Raw genomic sequence first — 22,110 nt, forward strand, 5'->3', positions numbered from 1 at the left:
TTTTATTAGCTTTATAACTGTTAACTTATAGCTATATTTATATGTAATGTCTATAACACGGACACTGTAAATTAAAGTGTGACCATATTTATAGATGTACACGGAAGAACATGGGCATCTCACCTGTAACCAACTCTCTTTTGATAGCAGCGAGAACAATTTGACTGACAGGTCAGATTCACATTTAAAAAATGCAGTACAACAGACTTGAGTTCATGCATAACATTTAATACATTAATTTGTACAAAATAAATTACAACATCTCTTGCATTATACTGTAAATAACTTCCTTTATCTATTTCATGATGAATGTGTGTGCCATTTAATGCTGATGTCAGATGGTGTTCAAAACATATCACTGCTCTATTTACTTTTAGGAATGTGTGAGACTAGATATGCTTTGATCATTTGTATGGCACAGTTTTCCAGCAGATTACTTTTATTTTCAAAGAAAAAAAAAAACACATTTCTCCCAGACAAGGGTTCCTAATCATCATCATCATGACAAAAGAAACAAAATAAAACAAAAGGTTTTATCAAGTATTTTCTCATGTTAACTGTTTTGAACTAAAATACCAACAGATAATTCTGAATTTCAGTGCAACAAAATAAATATTGATAATACTGTTAAACATTGTTTCATAGTTTTTTTTAAATACATTTGCAGTACCCTATGAATAATTAAAATATCCTTAGAATTAAATATGGTTCTCTTTTAGTAGAATTTAATAGCTCCTATTCAAAATGCATTGCCATATAATCACCATACATGCAGTTAGATTAGTTTAAAACCACTCAAATTATGTTATTAATTAAAGGGTTAGTTCACCCAAAAATGAAAATTCTGTCAATTATTACTCGCCTCATGTCATTTCACACCCGTAAAACGTTTGTTAATCTTTGTAACACAAATTAAGATGTTTTTGATGAAATCCGAGAGGTATATGACTCCTCCATAGAGTTAGCTACCACTTTCAAGGTCCAGAAAGGTATTAAAGACATTGTTAAAATAGTCGATGTGACTACAGTGGTTCTCGTATGCTGTTTACGTTGAGCGCGTCCGGGATCTACATCACAACGGTGGCTTAGTATTGGCTGACGCTGTTCACGTGAGCAGCACGACACATGCGTGTGATGCTGACGCAGGAGCCGGCCAATACTGAGATGGCGTTCTGACATATAAGCACTGAATGTAAACAGCATACGAGAAAGACACAGAAGAGATTGTTGAATAAAGTCGTTATTTTTGTTTTGTTTTTGCGCACAAAAAGTATTCTTGTCAATTTATAAAAGTAAGGTTGAATCACTGCAGTTTGTCTTTAGTACATTTCTGGACCTTGAAAGTGGTGGTGAAATTGCTGTCTATGGACAGTGTTGGGGTTAACTTGTTACGTAATCAGATTACTTTTTCAAGTTACTAGTAAAATAACATTACTTTTTCAATTTACAACAAAATATCTACGTTACTTTTTCAAATAAGTAATGCAAGTTACTTTTTCAAATAAGTATTGCAAGTTACTTTTTCACATTTATTGACTGACAGCCCTCCTGCCCCCATGTTGAGAGAAAAAAAGTGCAGAGGAGTTGTGTGCGGTGTGTAAACATGATGGTTATTGTAATTCTAGACTAAATGTGAACATGCATTTACTCATCTCACTTGCATAAAAAAATGCAGAATTTTATGCAAACCTGTAACAATTAACTATATTAAATTACACAATTTTTTTTATGTATTTAATCACACTTTATTAAACAGTGTATTTGCTGCTGATCTTCAATGATTTATTTCAACCATACTAATAAGCATGCTAGTAGATTAGATTTAGAAATAAGAGTGTTGAACTTCCTTCTCCTGTATCCTATTCTTCTTTAATCCAGAATGGCAGCACAGCTGAAAGGTTTGTTTGAGCTGTGCCCTCTACTGTACAGGCGTAAACATACATTTCCTACAGCCTGAGGCTTATCCATTTCACTTTTGGTGCGAAAGAGCCTTTATATTTGCCAAAAATAGAACTTTTTTGCTTTTATTAAAAAACAAACAAACAAGCTTAGCTTGTCCAGGTGAGAAAAAGTAACGCAAAAGTAATGTAATGCATTACTTTTCATAAAAAGTAACTAAGTAACACAAGTTACTTTTAACGCAATATTGTAATGCATTACTTTTAAAAGTAACTTTCCCCAACACTGTCTATGGATGAGTCATTTACCTCTCGGATTTCATCAACAATATCTTAATTTGTGTTCTGAAGATGAATGGAGGTCTTAGGGTGTAGAATGACATGAGGGTGAGTTATTGACAACATCATTCAAATACCTCATTGAGTCATTTACTATTTTTTGCAATACTATTTGGTCAGAGAACACTATTTCTCAGAAAACACATTGGCTGAGATTCTGTCATTGTCCTAACCAGCCCACCTCTTTTCTCCATTCATAAATTTGCAACACATGTCTGACAGAATTACTCACAGTCACATTATTTTGTTGTGGCATCATTAGCTTGAAGTGACTTGCAATCGTTTTTGAACAATAACGCTTTTGTTTGAGAAAAACTTCAGTTGGACTTGTAGGATGGTTTCAATTTGCTAACCATTAAAGTTTTGAAAATGTGCTTTCTTGAAGCAGTTAATGTTAAGGTGTTCATAGCTGTAAACAGAATAGTCTTCTCTGCTGGTGGTTCAGGGTCATTCTTGAGATTTAGTTCAGAATGTTTTTGGCCTGGATGCTGGTTTCTAGAGCTGGTCAACAATCAGGTCGGGACAAAATGATCGAGGGTACAATACGCTGACCAAATGCAAATAAAGCTATTCAACACTTCCTCATAAAATAATCAAGATTGTATTGTGTTTGGAAATTTGTGTAATATACTGTACAGTTCTGCTCTTGCACTCTGATACATACTTGCCATTTTTCAATAGCTGTATATCAAAAATACAACACAGAACATTGGCAGTAAAGCTGTAAGACAAAACCAGTGCAAGACACACACACATCTGCCTCTAATCCGTGTCGGACGGTGCTCCTGTGTTAAAGAGGTGTGTTAAAGAAGTTCTGACCACTTTTATTATTTGTTAAAGGACAGGTGTGTCAGAGGCCTTACGGATGCCTATCCATTGCATAGTGAGCGCAGTGTCCTTGTATGGGTGCACAACACAAACAAACTATTGAAAGTAACCACTGGTCCTTGACATCACAGTTTTTCATAGTCATTTTCAGAGTTTAGCATAGGTCATGGCAGGAACGGGAGTAATAACATCAAAGTTCATTGATGCAGCTTTGCTGTGTTACTACAGTATTTCCCAAGGTACAACACGCCATGTTCCATCTATGGCTTGTGCACATCCTCGTGGCGTAGGATTTTGTACAGAACCCAATAGAAAATATTGAAAAACAGGAAGGCCAGTGGGAATCCGGCACGGGACACAGTATCGATCTTCTTGGCTCTGTCGATGAAGAGTTTTCTCATCTCCTCATGACTCTTGCTGGCAGCAAGGGCTGGGGCAGAGGGTGTTGTGGCCGCATTGTTAGCGGCTTTGGGCACAGCTCCGTCTTTCCCTGTGTTGGCCGTGAAGCTCAACCGGCTCTCCCGCACATCCTCCTCCTTAGCAATAGGAAAGGATAGAAGAGAGAGAAGCAATCAAGACTCTAGTACTCTTACATTCACAAAACCTGTTGCTTCTCTCATAGCGAATTTTGGCAACAATGTAAACAATATTTGGGAAACTATTTCTGCCAAAATAGTGCCCTGCATAGCATTCTGTCCTGTTGTCAACAAGGATTTTCAGACAAATAAAGAAGACTTTTGTAGAAAGAGGAAAATTAATTAGAACATAAAATTAAACCTGTAAAACACAAACATTATTTTGTACTTATTTTCCCCCACTAATAAAATATAAGGAAATATGTTGCATTCACTGGAAGATATCAATTTAGCAACTGAGATTAATTGAGTGCACAAGAATTTTGGGACCTTTTTAGACATATTGGAAATTTAACTTTTAAATATGTCTATTTGATGCTACTTGCATTCAGTGGTACTAACATTTTGCCCAAATGGTTTAATAAAGTGATCAAATATACACTATTGTTCAATTTTTTAATATTTCTGAAGGCTCTTGCGCTCACCACAACTGATTTAATTTAATTAAAAATAGTAATATTGTGAGATATTAGTACAATTTTAAATAACTTTTTTTATTTTAGCATATTTTAATATTAATAAAATTCAAATGTGATAGTAAAGCTGAGTTTTCAGTCTTCAGTGTCACATGATCCTTCAGAAATAATTATAATATGCTGATTTGGTGCTCAACATTTATTTATTATTATCAGTGTTAAAAACAGTTATACATTTTTTTTCAGGATTCTTTGATGAATATAAAGTTCAAAAGAACAGCATTTATTTGAGATAGAAATCATTTGTAACATCATAAATGTCTTTACTGTCAAAATCAAATAATTTATTTCTTAAGAATAGAATTTATTATGTCACGAAAATAATTTTTATAAAATGTTTTTTTTTTTTTAAATTTAATGGTTAATTTACAAATATAGGCATACTATTGTTTATTGTTGATTCATGTTTGTTTAAAATAGATTCATGTTGTTAACACTTCAGCATTGGGAAAACATATTCACTATTAACTTTTACTTTTGCCTCAATAAACTCTTAATTTACTGCTTATTAATAGTTAGTAAGGTAGTTGTTGTAGGGTTTAAGTTTAGGTATGGGATAGGATTTAGGGATGTAGAATATGGTCATTCAGAATAAGGCATTAATATGTCATTTATAAATACTAATAAACAGCCAATATGCTAGCTAATAAGCTACTAGTTAAAAGTAAGAATTGTTCCCCATGCTAAAATGTTACCTTTATTTTAAATCTATACAACTAAATGTATACGTATAAATCCACATTACCATACTTAAATGCTATTAAACTAATATCCAAAGTTAGTTAATGATACCTAAATTTAACCAATGTAATAAATTGAACATAAAGTAAGCTTCCAAAAAATGGAACAAAATACAATCAAATGAATCCATAATCTTTATAAAAGATGCAAGTGGCTATTATGACATTATGATCACTAGTACTAGGAAATAATGTAACATGCTGTTTTATGAGGGCTGGACACTGAATGAACATGGACATGTGAATAAAAAGGGGAGTGACTGTATCATCTCATCAGTCAATCAAAAGGGACAGGGATGAAGTGCTGTGTGCTCTGTCTTTACCCTGTCACTGGATTCATCGAGTTGGCCCATTGATCCGTAAACGGGCTCGGCACTGCATAGGCCGTTGATACGATGCAATGACTCGGTAAGCTCCTCATCAAATGTTTGATCGCAAGTCTTTTAGCACAGCAGGGGGATCGAAAAAGAGAAAGAAACACAAAGCATGCAAACTAATAAAATATAATGGCTCACAACATGCAGGATATCATGCGAGGTCCATAATCGAAAATTAAAACAAAAATAAATACAAATATTAACCAGTAAGCATGTACAGTAAAATAAATGAAATTGAATGAAAAATGTGTATTATTCTGAAATCAAGTGGTTTCATCTGAGAATTGCAGCGACTGAACTGCTTGCCCATGCATTGTATAATGCCCTTTGAACTTAATGCACTCTGCATCCATTTTTTCTCTTTATGAAATATTCCACTGGGTAAGCTTCATATCATGATCTCAATAATCTTCCAGCTCCATAATACCAGGGGAAATAAAATCCCTGCCCACATGCAGTATTAATCCACTCCAATAAGGCAATGTATAAACAGACCTAAATGGCAATCTGACCTTTGTACTGTTCAGCAGGCTTCAACTGTTGTTTGAAATATATTTGGTTATGTTTATGTTTAGTTGCTAGATATGCCATAGGAATGCACTGACTACTTATGTCCTCAAGGAGGCAGTGTTGTATATGTGTAAGATTAACAACGTTGGTGTTTATGTGATACAAGTGTAAACAAATGTGATTTCAGATGCTTAGTTTAACTAGGAGATGCAAATAACTACCATTTTTACTGTGTTATATAATAAATAACATTATCAATGATAGATTGTTGTTCAAACTTAACATGATAGTTCCTAGTGTAGTATCAGATCCACTCAACATGCCCACCAAAACATGCACATTCAATCAGTGTTTGGCTGTGTATTTAGTATTTATCTGAGCAGAGTCGAAAAGCCACAGAAAATCTGTCTGTCTCCAAATCATCTGCTTCAGTTACTGTCAAGTTCAATTGCATTGACAGTTTCTCCTTATACAGGGCAAAATCCTTCCCTTAGGATGTTCAAATTCACTTTTTGTTTTAGTGCTGTGAATGGGACTCTATTGGGTTCTGTTTTCAGAAGTTATACTGACCAGTGAAATTTGTGTGGCTCAAAAATGCTAGAATATTTGATTTCCCTTGTTTGTTTTCTTGTTGTTGTTGTTTTTTAAATTAAGTATATGTTACAGAAAATCTGCTTATAAGGTGAATTGTCATAAGCTTTTATTACCATTAATCAAAGGATTTGTTTGTTCCTGATATTTCAAATAAATGTTTTATTTTCATGTTCCAAAAAATTATACAAGAGTATACACAAGGTTCATTAATTTGATTGAACTAGCGGTCCAAGAGTGTTGCTTCTTGTGGAAATATTTTTCTTTTCTTTGCCAGGAAAAAATAAATATAAAAGCTTGCCCTGCTGTTTCTGTAAAACCAGTTAGTTATATATTCATTAATTTATTTATAAAACAATTAGTTTCGATCCTCAAATTTGTTTGTTCGAGCAGTGTTCAAAAAGTGTAGAAATAAATGATCAACAGGATATTGGAACTTTTAACTGTTTGTATAATTGTATCTTTGTTGGCGCATTGTCGGGCGCAGATGTCGGTCTGTTGATTGGTGGGGATTTGTCAGTGACTCTTTCTGAAGGTTACATAGTACCAGTAGGTGGCGACAAGTGACTGTCTTTATAAATGAATCCTGAAAAATTCATTTAACGATTGAGCTACTAAGCCATTCATTCAACCGACCCATTCAAAACCACTAACAAGTGACTGTCTATATGAGTGAGTCATTGAATCATTCATCCAATCGATTTGTTCAAAAACACAGAATCATTTAGAGAAATAAATGACAATAAGAGCATTAGTGTTTCAATGGTTCTACTATGGCTTTGATTGGAACTATTTTCATTGATAGAGCAAGATCAAACAAAGTAAATCACAATGTTATATCTAAAATGGAAGTTGCTCAATATTACCTTCCTTTTTTATGCGAGCACTCTCAGACTCACAGTCATGCTGTTATTCCAAAACACACTCAGTGTGCCATCTTCAGCATTTATAAATACTTGTTTCAAAACTTCTCATGGTTTATTTTATAGATAATAGACAAAACTTATTTACAATCGAGTTTCCACTTGTGTGTGTCCACCTCAACATGAAAGGTGAGAACTCTGTATTATCACACACCTTCAAAACACGGGAATGCAATTTACATCTTATCATAAATGTGGGTTCACATTAATCAGATGTGTTTTGCATAATTTTACGATATTGCCTGTTATAGTTCAGCTCAGTCCGTACCTTGCCAGACTTCTTCCTTCTCCGTCGGAATCGTAAGAGTTCCTTGTGTTGCCGTGAAACAAAGTTGACTGCAGCATACTCCAGCAAGGCAGAAAAGACAAATAGCAAGCACACTGCCATCCAGATGTCAATAGCTTTCACATAGGACACCTGCATGGCAGAAACACATAAACACATTTGTTCTCAGATACCTTAATTAGCCTTTGACTTTTTCATTCCAGCCTACATAACAGCCCAGTTGTTTAATTATTGAACAAAACAGGGACCTGTTTGACTACTGTCCTCATCACCGCTATGAATCAGAGATCATTTTCTCTCTGCCAGGTGAAAAAAGCCTATTTATATCTGGAATGTTTAATTGTGTTACATAACTCAATGTAGCATTTATGAGTTTTTAATATGCAATACATACTGCACGCCCGCTTTTACACACGGATGCACTTTACACATTCCACTGTGGGCTGCATTAATAAATGATAACTGAGAATAAATGGCAAGAAAAGAGATGCTTAGAAGTGCTGGAAGAACTTATACCCTAATACTAACCAGTGATGTTATTTGTAACAAAGATGCTGCAAAGCTATTACTTTGATGCTTTATTCACTCTGACCTTAGGTAAGGATGTCCTGGATCCAGAGCTCTGAGTTGTCATTGTGAGCACCGTGGTGATTCCCAGGGCGACACGGGCAGGAGCGGCATCCATGTTGATCCAGAAGGAGACCCAGGAGAGGATGACGATGAGCAGGCTGGGAATGTACATCTGGATCAGGTAGTAGCCCATTTGTCTTTCCAGGTGAAAACGTACTTCGATACATGTGAACTTGCCTAGCAGGAAGAAAAGTTGACAGAGGGCATATGTAAACTATAAATGAGGATTTAAGCTACTAAGACTTGGGGCAGGTACCATGATGGTAGCTGAACAAACTCAGGGTTACGGGATTAGTTTTGAGTTGACAAAACCAAACCAATCCAATCAGGTTTTGTTGGTACCATGACACTGATCATCAACATTCTCTGTTAACTCAGGCTTTGATCCTGAGTTCATGGCATGTGTGCACATGAAAGTGTGACATCAATAGTGAACAGCCAGTCACACACCTTGAAACATAAAGAAATTGCAATTCACTGTTTGCAAGGGAGTCAGTGCAATTTAATTCTCTCTTCTGCTGAAAATTAAGAAATTGAAGAATATGAAGGACCGGTATATAAATGCATTGACACAATAAAAAGTGCAAGTTGTGAGTTAGTTTAGGCTTATATAGTTGATAGGTGATACGATTTATCTATCTATTCCAAATCAGATTTATGTTACATGTGTTACATATTATCATATAATATTAAAGGTGCTAAAGATGATGTTTTGTTTTATACATTTTTGCAATATTACTTTTTGCATATTACTTTACTAACTGATAAAAGACTATTTATTAGGTGCACTGAAAGTAATAATATTAATATACATCATCTGTGCATGAGGTAGGGCCTTAAAAACATCAGCCAATCGTTTATGCGATCATCGCGTAAACGATTGGCCTTCTGCCTTGTCAATCACTGCCATGACGATCCATGTGAGAGACGAGCTCGGCTGCGCGCTCCAGTAACTTTCCACACTCCACAGGCGCCGCATGCAATGTTTTTGTCAGGAGACAGGAGTAACAACTGCAGATTATGAGTCACCTGTGGTGAGTCCGACATAATGAATCCACTAAGTGTGTGCGCGGCTTTAAGTGTAAGGCCGATTATGAATGTAAATTGACACTTATGTCTGATCGCGCTCAAACGCGTCCAGTCAGAGCCAGTGACGTTCAGACTGCGAATACAGTCGGTGTTCAAATTCCATGTGAAAGTATATAAATCTGCTTCAGGAGCAGGAAACTATCGCTGTATGTTGAGCATAGTCAGAATGTTTTAGCTAGTCGTTAAATGTGTGCCCGGCTTAATAACACAGCGAATGCCGGTGGTAAACACTTGTGTTCCGATACTCGTGCATGAGTTTTGGGAGGCATTCCCTCTAAATGAGCTGTAAAGGAGGGGGGTTGTTCTTACCCATGCGCTCATTTCAAAACTCAGTCGACAAAAAGAACCTCTTTAGCACCTTCAAATATAAAGTCATTTAAAGTCTGCGTGAACCGGAAGTTGCAAACGACTTTTCTCCAGTGCTATGCCGTATTTCCAAGTGAAACGGAATATTGAATAGAGGGCAGAGTTTTATTTTTTTTGCGCTCCTCCTCTCCATCTCTCGCTCATAGCAGACTAACGGTCGGTCGTGGTTTAAGTGTTTACAACCCAAGCCGTCAAACTGATTTCATCTGAGAAGGGGCACCGTTGCAGAGGGGAGGAGCATTTTCAGATTTTGATTAAATATTACGAAGCCAAACAATTTTTTTGCGTGGATTGACTTTCACGGATGAATTGTTCACCACAAAACTAGCAATTTGAGCTAACAAAATAAATAAGGTCAATTTTGATTTCATGTGTACTTTAAAGGTGCAGTGTGTAAAATTTAGCGGCATCTAGTGGTGAGGTTGCAAATTGCTCCATCCACCGCTCACTCCTCCCTTTCGTAGCACATAGAGAAGCTACGGTGGCCGACACAGGACAAAGATGTTGTCGTCGGAGACAGCAGAGAGTAGCCATGCAAGAAATGAGGTTTCTTCTTACTTCTAACAAACAACGGTCTCTGCTTCTAGTAAACCAGACAACGACGACGACTACTACTACTTCTTCCTGCATAATCAACATAGTGACAATGCAAGCTGCCTCTACAAACACCAGCGAAGAAGAACAACATAGTGACGAAACACGCTCTATAAAGCAGTTTGTCTGTTTTAGGGCTACTGTTGAAACATGCCGCGATATATATATATATATATATATATATATATATATATATATATATATATATATATATATATATGATGCAGAATATTATCAGTCTCACATGATGATCCTTTAAAAATAATTATAATATGCTGATTTGAAGCTCAAGAAACATTTATTTTTATTGTTAGTGTTGTAAACAGTTTATTTTATTTATTAATTTATTTATTTATTTGAAACAGCAGTACATTTTTCCAGGATTCCTTGATGAATAGAAAATCAAATGAAAAGCATTTATTTGAGAAAAAAAAAAAAAAAAAAAAAAAAAATCATATTGACCTTTGAAAACTTTGAATGGTAGCATATACTATATAGTCTGAAAAAAGAATGTGTAAATGAGGATGTAAGTTTTGCGACAAAACCATGATCACAAACTGAAAGTGTGCTATGTATCTAAATTTAAAAGCAGATATTTGTTCGATATGTGGTTGGTGAATGATTGTAGGCAGCCATTACAAAGTTATATTTATGCACATAATCCGCATGAAAGGTAGAGAGCACCTATTTAAAATGTCTGAGAGCTTTCAGCTGCAGTCTGTTTTTTTGTTCTCTGCTACTGAGCCTTTTCCTCTCTCAAAACAAATTTCTGCAAGGCTTGTCTTTCCTGAAAAGCAGGGAGACGGCTTTCACTTTTTGTCTCTTTTGTTCCAAACTCCCTAAGAGATTTTTGCTTGGTAATTTTCCACATTCCTACTCTCTAATCAGAGTGCACTTTAGGGGAAAAAATACACTTAAAAAAAGTCAATAAATGAATAAAAAAATCTGTAAACTTAAATTTAAATGTACAAAGTCACATAATGAGTGCTTGCTTAAAACTATGTACATGTAGATGTAGTATATTCATTTCTGTCATGGCAACTCTCCGATGATTGTTAAGCATGGTAAGGGATATGACAATGTTAATGTTTTTGGTATTGGTGGAATAGATCTGTTACGCTGCTGCTGTAGATTATAGCTGTTGTTGTATATTATTACTGCTGCTGCAGAGCAAGTACAGGAACTTGCTACTGCCGATACATACGCCGATACGCTGCTGCGAGTAAAACATAATGCTCATGCACAAATAGCATATATCAATAACCAATAGCAGATCTATACAGGTGGAGCTGGGGAAGGTGGAGGGTATTAGAGGAACTCTGAAACATGCTGCAAACGGCTATAATAGTGAATGTAACCAGCTATTTAAATGTGAGCAACATGCTCATTGGCTGCAGATGTGATATGGACCAATCAGCTAGTGCCAAGTAGTTAACGCTGTAATTATCATCAGTTTGCGTTAAGGCGGAATGAACCACATCAGCCTGTGCCATCTAGAATTTCATGACAGAACTATGTATTTAAAATGTGCCAAAACAAGTAGTTGCTTCTAAAGAGTGTATATGACATAGAAATGCTCCCTCTGGAATGTAACCTGCTCACTCTCACGCAAACACACTTCTAGTCTCCTTGGGAGTTTGGAGCTGTCAACTGGGGGAGCTGTTTGGAGGTGACCTGAAAATAAAGCCCCTGAGAGGGACAGAGGTGAGAGAAACAACAACAGGAGGAAGAGGGAAGGGAAAAGAACAAAAACCTGGAGACAGACTGTGCTATGGAGCCTGACAGCAGAACGTTACAGAACGGAAGTGGGATGTGCTGCAGGCTCAGGAAACAACCCAACAGAATAATCCATCCTGGTATATTAGAGTGGACTGGGGTAGAAACAGATTGGACAACCACAGAAGTGTAATTTCTCACTTTTTTTTTTTTTTTTTTTTTTTTTTTACAATTTATCTTATTTAAGGGACCGGGATGAGTAATATTTTAAAATTGATAAGTGGGAAAAATATGCTATTAGGGCCTACTAGATTATGAACATCAATGGGCTCTAATCCATTTACCTCCCCGGTTTCTCAGACATAATGCCTATCATACAAAGAAAAAACAGCTAGAGCTGAGAGGAAGGATAATGCTATTGGTGTCCTCATTGTTAGCATTAACAGTTGATGTTAATCAATAATGAGTATTATAAGCAGTATTCATACTAACAAGCTCTATTTGATTTCTGAGTGGTTATCTTTTTTTCCCCAATAGTGTGAGAGAGATTATTTTCCTTGATCATAGATGTGTTTTCATGTCTTATACAAAAACATTTGAATTTCATGTACAGATGTAATAACATTATGAATATTGCTGCTTGCTGATTTAAATATATCCTCAAAGTAATGTTCAGCCATCAAGGTCACTAAATTATGTGAGGTTTTCTAATAGTGCTGGAAACATATTCATATGCCATAATTTTCCAACAACATGTGCATAAACCCACATTGTGGCTCTCATGGAGTATCATAATTTCCAGCTACATTTACATTTCCATTTGGCAGAAGCATTTTTCAAAAGCGACTTGCATGACATTCAAGGCATTCTTTAGTTTATTCATTCTGTGCGAATCGAATCCATGGTCTTTGCGTTGTTAGCACCATACATGAAGGGTTGAAAATTCTGTCATTAATTACTCACCCTCATGTCGTACCAAACCCGTAAGATGTTCATCTTCAGAACACAAATCTTTTTAATGAAATCTGAGAGCTTTCTTTCCATCCATATAAATCTAGGAGAGTGTTGATGCGAGAGCAGATGTTGTTGTGTGAACACACGTTGGAGATTAATATTTTGTAAATAATATATATATATATATATATATATATATATATATATATATATATATATATATATATATATATATACAGTGGGTTCGGAAAGTATTCAGACCCCCTTACATTTTTCACTCTTTGTTATATTGCAGCCATTTGTTAAAATCATTTATTTTCATTTTTTTCCTCATTAATGTACACATAGCACCCCATATTGACAGAAAAACACAGAATTGTTGACATTTTGCAGATTTCTTAAAAAAGAAAATCTGAAATATCACATGGTCCTTAGTATTCAGACCCTTTTCTGTGACACTCATATATTTAGCTCAGGTGCTGTCCATTTCTTCTCATCATCCTTGAGACAGTTCTACACCTTCATTTGAGTCCAGCTGTGTTTGATTATACTGATTGGACTTGATTAGGAAAGCCACACACCTGTCTATATAAGACCTTACAGCTCACAGTGCATGTCAGAGCAAATGAGAATCATGAGGTCAAAGGAACTGCCCGAAGAGCTCAGAAACAGAATTGTGGCAAGGCACAGATCTGGCCAAGGTTACAAAAACATTTCTGCTGCACTTAAGGTTCCTAAGAGCACAGTGGCCTCCATAATCCTTAAATGGAAGATGTTTGGGACGACCAGAACCCTTCCTAGAGCTGGCCGTCCAGCCAAACTGAGCTATTGGGGGAGAAGAGCCTTGGTGAGAGAGGTAAAGAAGAACCCAAAGATCACTGTGGCTGAGCTCCAGAGATGCAGTCGGGAGATGGGAAAAAGTTGTAGAAAGTCAACCATCACTGCAGCCCTCCACCAGTCGGGGCTTTATGGCAGAGTGGCCCGACGGAGGCCTCTCCTCAGTGCAAGACACATGAAAGCCTGCCTGAAGGACTCCAAGATGGTGAGAAATAAGATTATTTGGTCTGATGAGACCAAGAGAACTTTTTGGCCTTAATTCTAAGCGGTATGTGTGGAGAAAACCAGGCACTGCTCATCACCTGTCCAATACAGTCCCAACAGTGAAGCATGGTGGTGGCAGCATCATGCTGTGGGGGTGTTTTTCAGCTGCAGGGACAGGACGACTAGTTGCAATTGAGGGAAAGATGAATGCGGCCAAGTACAGGGATATCCTGGACAAAAACCTTCTCCAGAGTGCTCAGGACCTCAGACTGGGCCGAAGGTTTACCTTCCAACAAGACAATGACCCTAAGCACACAGCTAAAATAACGAAGGAGTGGCTTCACAACAACTCTGTGACTGTTCTTGAATGGCCCAGCCAGAGCCCTGACTTAAACCCAATTGAGCATCTCTGGAGAGACCTAAAAATGTCTGTCCACCAACGTTTACCATCCAACCTGACAGAACTGGAGAGGATCTGCAAGGAGGAATGGCAGAGGATCCCCAAATCCAGGTGTGAAAAACTTGTTGCATCTTTCCCAAAAAGACTCATGGCTTTATTAGATCAGAAGGGTGCTTCTACTAAATACTGAGCAAAGGGTCTGAATACTTAGGACCATGTGATATTTCAGTTTTTCTTTTTTTAAAAATCTGCAAAAATGTCAACAATTCTGTGTTTTTCTGTCAATATGGGGTACTGTGTGTACATTAATGAGGAAAAAAATGAACTTAAATGATTTTAGAAAATGGCTGCAATATAACTCACGTCTCTTCATAAAATGGGGGTTAAACAAGTCTTTATGGATGACTTGGATGACTTTAATGATTTCTTTGTCTTTGCTACCTTTCTGGGGTTTGAAAGTGGTAGTTGCGTAGGCTGTCAATGGAGGGACAGAAAGCTCTCAGATTTCATTAAGAAGATCTTTATTTGTGTTCCAGACATGACTGAATGTCTTTACAGGTTTGGAACAACATATGGGTGAGTAATTGATGACAGAATTTTCATTTTTGGGTGAACCAACCCTTTAACAGTTTGAGCTAATAAACAGTTGGAATTTGATTATTATTAATTATCAGTGCTGAAAACAATTGTGCTGCTTAATATTTTTGTGGAAACCATATTTTTAAAGGATTATTCAATGAATAGAAAGCAGCAGAAAAATTCCAGGAAGAGATTATTTTTTTAGTACACTGCTCAATTTACATTAATTTACATTAGGAAACCCAAAGGATCCTCCATCCTTTCACTGACAGGCTTGTTCTGCATTAGCTCAGGGATGAAAACCCGCCGTGACATCACTAAAGCTGTGCCATGTGGTTATTTCACATCCTTCATGACTCAACTGATGGAACATGCAGCTCTGAGCAAATGTATGAGTGGGAAGAACTACATGACAGAGCAGGAAGTCTTGTGTGGCAGATGAGGAAATGTGTGAGCAATCATGCAGAAGGCCCTGTGTCCATCCTGTCACACTGAAGAAGGGAGATCACATTTAAACAAGTGTTAATGAACCGATGGTGAAAGTAAAATGTCATTGTGGTGTTTAAAGGCTAATGTGATTTTTAGCATCTATTGTGCCCCTGTACCTTTGGTATAGGTCAACCTCAAAGTCAACTGGGGATGGTTGTATGAGTAACAAGATTGGAAAAGGCCTTTGGGTAAATTGCAAGGGTGGTAAGTCTGCATTACGTTTATGCAATAACTCCATAAGAAAAGCATGCTTGCAAAGAAATGTCTACTTGCATAAATGGACATTGATTATTATTCAACTTGCTTATCTCACAGACCCCAGTCTTATTTTGCCACAAATACCAATATATAAAAAGTGTAGTATGTTTTAATAATGTGACAGATTGAGAAATGTGTGGTCTGTCAGTGACTTGAAATATGCCATAAATCAAGTATTGAATTATTGATTCCTTACTATATAAATGCAACAGAGGCATTTGGACACTAAGTGGTGTTCAATCAATCGGAGACGCCTGCAGCAGATATGCTAAGAGATCAACATATTGTATACAGGTCAGTTTGAATGGATCCCTCTAAAATGCTTTCAAACAGTAAAATTGATCTATTCAGTTTCATTGTACAAGCCAAACTGAGCCAACATCCTACTAAACTCTACTACTTTACCCAAAACGCAAATGCACTACACTGAACTGTATTATTACACTGTAGTGAACTGGATTTTAGTGCATAAAAGGTAGTATCACTGCAATGATTTTTACAAAGGTATGTACAGCAACAAGGGCTTGGAAAGAATGAAGAGAGTTCCATTCTTTTCTAATGCTTGTAGAGCATTTTTATACAATATGTCTCACGGGATCCTTGTTCTAATGCTCTACCAACCAAGGAGAACCCAAAAAGGGCTCCTGAAAAAGGTGTAAAACCTCTGATGTAAAATATTGTGGGGCACTATTGAAGCCAGAGGGTAAATCACTGTACTGTGAGAGAAAGTCACTATTTTGTCATCTCTGATTACATTAGTTATTTAGTCTGCTCTGATTGGACATTGTTGGACAACATTTCAGCACCCTGCTGGCCTAGATACAGCAGCATTAAATTAACACAACAGCTGAGTTTACCATAGCTTCTTTTCCAGAAGCAGTTTAAGGGGTTGCTGTGGTACAGTTCTTGTTTGCAGACTTTATTGCATGTATATTAAGAAAGATAAACAAAGCATTGTACAATGACTGCCAGAGAGAGAGAGAGAGAGAGAGAGAGAGAGAGAGAGAGAGAGAGAGAGAGAATAAAAGGGTAAATGGGTTCTAGCATTATGAAATATAACAGAACAAAGTAAAAATCCAATTAGACCTCGGTAGATGGTAATAGCTTTTGGACTTTATGCTCATGATAAGTAAACATGAAACAACTTGAATGACATGGTACATTTTTTAAATAAAAATGACTTCGATGTTAATGTTAATTTTTTTAACAATATTGCCTGCAGAGTGATCCTCAAATGGTTTCTCTTTATTTATTTTTATACTTAGATTAATTTATATCTGACCAGTTTGGGGTTTATTGATCTCTGGTTTCTGCATTTTTCTCCTCTACTTTTTCTAAACACACTTTTGCTGTTTGGAATATTCAAGATATCTCCTGTAGCACTTATATGCTCTTTTGAATACTTACAGGAAGTGTAATTCATAAAAGAAATACATCTATAATTAATTTAAAGCTACAGATATTAGCTGGGCACTTTGCAATTGTCTTTGACCTTTTATTTGGATACTCAACTCTCAACTCAATCAATATCAATATCCTTTTTTTTGTGTGTGTGTGCCGATATTGATTCAATTACTGAGTTAGAAATTTGAAAGGTGACCAGGGAATAATGTGACTGACTTGTAGCTCCCTATGGACTTCACATAGCCCCGCCACTTTTCAGCGCTGCACTCTTTGTGTTCTGTCTTCCACTTTGTATTTCCACAGCAGGAAGGTAAGATCTCATGGATTTATGAATAAACTGCTTATTGTAAAATCTTCCCGGTCTACTGACATTTGTTATGACATCGACTTCAAACATTACAATGCTTATGATAATGTTCGTTAACAATAAGTAAATCCACTTCACCAGCTAATTACTCTTCGTCATTGATGCCATATAGAAATATAGCTAGAGCTACCACAAAAATGGAAGTTCAACGGAAGTTCAAAGACAAAATTCTAAAGCTGTGTGCTTGTTTCTCTGGGGCATAAGGTCTATAGAAGCATACAGTGCCCAAAACACAATTGCCAAGAGATTTCCTGTCGAAAAAAGAGACCTTTGAATCTTAGTGTTCTTACAGTAACTTCCCATTCTTTTTTTCTTTTCCCCCTGTGGTTTTCCATTTCTCTTGCCTCTTAAGTCTTTTAAGGGGCAATCTCTCTCTCTCTCATTTTGTCCTCACATACAATTGTTTGAGGCAACATGACCTTGACCCACCAGCATCTGTCATTCATCCTGTCAGAAAGTCCCTCTGAGGCAAAACACACAGGGAGACAAAAGGCCAGCACACACCTCTTCACTCGGGATTGTGTGGTATGTATTATGTACTGACACATCTGTAATATTATCTTTCAATTACAGGCAGAATGAAAAGTAAGAGTACTGACTAATTCAATTACATCTGACAAGGCTAATAAGAGCTTGGTCTCCTAAAGGGCCCTATCATACACCAGGCGCAATGTGACACCGCAAGTGTTTTTTGCTAGTTTCAGCCAGACGCAGTTATCATTTTCACATCCAGCGCCACGTCATTTAAATAGCAGTGTAATCATGCCCATCTGTTCACATATTCTGAAAATGAAGTGTGTTCAGGTGCATTGTTGGCGCATTGCTATTTTAAGGCAAGTGAAAACGACTGCACCTTTGACCAAAAAAAACCTGGTCTAAAGCCAATGGCGCAGAATTTTTTTAAATTTTTTAAGGCAGGTACACATACACTCTGCCTGTTACACGCACAGGGACACGCAGCACATTTTTCATGAAGCGTTCAGTCTTTCCCCTTGCAAATTCCACAATGTAAATAGCGAATCCGCCATGGTGCAAGCGCAACTATAAAGGTAATAGGAGATGGCGCTCTGATTGGTTTATTGCACGTTACACCCAAAACACACCCATGACTCATTAAGAGACGAGGTACAACCCTTTTGGACCATGCACCTGGCATGCCAACCACTTTTTCCGTCGTTAAACTAGCAAAAGAGGATTCGGACATGCCCTAAGTGCACCTACATCATGTGTTTCATACCATGTGCTTAGATTGTTAAAATAGGACCCAAGGACCTTTTTGACAGGATGATGGTTACAATAGATATATACAGTTCTGCAATGCACTGACACTGGTCTTGACTGAAAGCGTGATGACATACAGTAGCAAGCTCATCCTGATTTTGTCTGTTTTTTAAAAATCTTTCCTTAGTAATTCTTAGAAGTCTTATGGCATTGTGATTTAACCAGTTTTGCGGTTATTGTGCTTGTTTTGAAGATAACTTTTTTTCTAAATTTCAGATCTGGGTTTTCTTCAAGGCCACGAAGATGAATGTGTTATGTAAAATACCGGGCATTTGTATAACTTTGTTAACTGATACATAAAATTAGCAAACTGTAAGTCAGTTCACTGACAGTGTGCTCTCCCACCCTTGATGTTTACGTGTTACGTGATAAGGCCAGGCACAATGGATGCATAATTAGGCACTGAGAAATGCGATAACAAGCTAGTATGAGCTAGTAAAAGCTGCTCCTTAACCTTGCATCTCATTGAAGCAAGATTTCAAGCTTATTCTCCTGAATTTATTTTCTCTCTCCTCCTGTCTCATAGTCTTCTTCTGTTCCTCCAAATCAAGGGACTTTTTTTGTAGGTATTGGGCTGTTACATTTGTCTACCGAATTTCAATCTTGTCCGTGAAACGTAGCGCGAAGGGCGCTTAATTGAAATTTTGTACCTAATTCTGAAAACCATATCAGACATAATTTTTCACCACTTCTGATGTGTGTGCAAAGTTTCATGAGTTTTCGAGCATGTTTAGGCCCTCAAAAATGCAATTAATTTCAGAGAAGAAGAATAATTAACCTAGCAATTACAATAGGGTCCTCACAGCATCGGTGCTCGGGTCCTAATAATGAAATGCTGCTATACTGTATAATCATGCTTAGCATAGGAAAATTAGATATATGGATATTCACATATTTTGTATATTGGACTATACATTCAATTAAATTCTGCAGTATTTCATTTTGAAGGAAATTCATCTGTCACATGGTTGAAGCTAGACAAATTAGCCAGATGCCAACATGGACAGGTTGCGTGACATCCTCTCATCCTTGAAAACCATGGGCAAGAATACGCAATGTGTTATTTGCTGTGAATTAATGGCTTCTGAAAGCCTGAACCCATCAACATTTAATTTACGTTTAGACTAGACTGTAAATCTAGTAAAGAAAAAGGTATGCATGTGTCATGTTAATAATATATGTTGCTTAGCATATGCAGTTTCTATCAGGCTGTTTAAATTTTGATGTATGGCATATTTTGAAAATTACCTGTGTTGTAGTGTTTGGTGCAGTATCTTAAGTCAGACTCATCCTTGAGGATGAACTGTGGGAGAGTCAGTCCGTCAGCCACCTGCACAGGTCCCTTCTCTTGCCACTCAAAGATCAGGTCATTCATCGTGTAGCCAACTAGGAGAAAGACCAAGAGATAACTTTTAACGCTTCCTCCTTTAGATTTTTGTGCCACATGGAGTTTGAATACAACTTCTAAAATACAAAAAAAAAAAACAAAAAAAAAAAAACAACAACAAAAAAACAATTCTTACATTTGATAATTAAGTTCCATGATTATTGTTGGTACAAAAAAGTTGTTTCCTTTTGGTGATTTTGCCATTTTGAAGCATAATAACTGCACTAGAGAAACTGTGTCTCTGGTGCACAACGTTTCGCTAAAAGACTACAGAGGGCAACCTTGTATTCACTAAAACATGCCTCTAAACACAGAGATAAAGTGCAGTTTAGCCTTGCAGTGTCCAAAAGTGATGGTTTAAATGAATTTGTCACTATACAGAATATGTGGAAGACAGAATCGATGCAGGACTTGTGTTCTGGAATAGTGATAGTGAAGGCTTTAATAATGTATGATTCTTCTTTAGTACGTAATTCAAAAGTATATAATTGGTCTGAATACATAATTATTACAGTGAAAACTTTATATTTTTTTATCAATTACTTGTTTTATTATAAGTAATACGTTTTTTTAAATGTGGGGTTGTTGTTGTTTTTTTTTCAGTTGCCACCTGCCTCACTACGCATGCACTATTCAAATTATTTATACCCCAAAACAGCACAGAATAGTACTTAATCATGCAAATTGGGATGCACCTACAGTTTGCGGATACACTCTAAAAAATGCTGGGTTAAAAACAACCCAAGTTGGGTTAAAAATGGACAAACCCAGCAATTGGGTTGTTTTAACCCAGCGGTTGGGTTAAATGTTTGCCCAACCTGCTGGTTAGTTTTACTTAACTCAACTATTGTTTAAAATTTTAAATTAACCCAAAGTATGTTGGAAATGAACATTTATTAATGTTCAATGAATAATTATTAAACAATAAAAATTTATTAAATTGCTTATTAATACATTTATATTAATAAACTATTAAACTATTAAATTTATATTAATAAAATATTAAAGCTTATTAATAAACATTCACCTTTTGTATATTATTGTTGTCTCTACTTGCATCTGGTTTTTAATTTCCCAACTATTTTGGGTTCATTTTAAGCTAGCCATAAATAATAGTTGCTTTAAATAAAACTACCCAGCAGGTTGGGCAAAAATGTAACCCAACCGCTGGGTTAAAACAACCCAATCGCTGGGTTAGTCCATTTTCAACCCAACTTGGGTTGTTTTTAACCCAGCATGTTTTAGAGTGTACCATAGAAATGAATGAGAAGTGCCGTAAACTGTCGCTAAATTGACTTAGACTTGTCGTAGAAGCCTCTTCTCCATTGACATCCATTTAAATCCATTCTCCTCTTCTTTCCTGTGTATCACCAATTGTATTTTTATGCAAAAGGATTGCCATAAAGTGGCTTTAGTTGTAGTACAGAAGACGGGGAGGACGAATCAGATGAAAGGGCCATTTCAGAGCTGCCCAACCATGCAAATCCCATTTTTTATCCATAAAAAACAAACTAACAACCCTAAGCTCTGGCTTAATTCTTGTTATTCCATTTCTTAAACAAAATAGAAAAAGTTTCTTGTTTGTCTTTATTTGATTTTCTATGTAAAAATAAATAATCAAAAGGGACGTGGTGGGACTGATGTGATTTTTAATACAAATTTGCTGACTAAGAAATATATCTTTGAACTATAGCCATACAAGCATAAAGCATGCTAATTACAATGCATAGTAAAAAGGTGCAAGTCTTCAACATGAAGACCACCAGCACAATATCCTCAGGGCTGCAACTGCACCGGAAAATGTATGGTGTGATGTTTCTTGATATAGCTCTGGTGTCACTTTTGCTTCTCTTGGTGGTACCACTCTATTCTATTCTATTCTATTCTATTCTATTCTATTCTATTCTATTCTATTCTATTCTATTCTATTCTATTCTATTCTATTCTACTGA

The 22,110-nt window shown here is 36.4% G+C and overlaps 1 protein-coding gene across 2 annotated transcripts in view; it reads right to left on the bottom strand.

Moving 5' to 3' along the window:
- Positions 1 to 2,216: 2,216 nt before the first annotated feature.
- The window catches only part of glra3 (glycine receptor, alpha 3), a 62,566-nt gene continuing 42,672 nt past the window's right edge, over positions 2,217 to 22,110 (bottom strand). The window contains exons 6-10 of one of the 2 annotated variants that reach the window (XM_067403485.1): positions 20,020 to 20,157; positions 8,196 to 8,410; positions 7,586 to 7,735; positions 5,240 to 5,356; positions 2,217 to 3,601 (exon numbers count right to left, since the gene is read on the bottom strand). In XM_067403485.1, coding sequence (XP_067259586.1) covers positions 3,326 to 3,601; positions 5,240 to 5,356; positions 7,586 to 7,735; positions 8,196 to 8,410; positions 20,020 to 20,157 — 896 coding nt within the window. In that variant the 3' untranslated portion in view covers positions 2,217 to 3,325. The remainder of the gene's footprint in view (positions 3,602 to 5,239; positions 5,357 to 7,585; positions 7,736 to 8,195; positions 8,411 to 20,019; positions 20,158 to 22,110) is intronic. The other variant, XM_067403486.1, reaches the window with a different exon arrangement.

The sequence above is a fragment of the Chanodichthys erythropterus genome, chromosome 12 (genome assembly GCF_024489055.1).
Source record: "Chanodichthys erythropterus isolate Z2021 chromosome 12, ASM2448905v1, whole genome shotgun sequence".
In the NCBI taxonomy this organism is placed as follows: Eukaryota; Metazoa; Chordata; class Actinopteri; order Cypriniformes; family Xenocyprididae; genus Chanodichthys; species Chanodichthys erythropterus.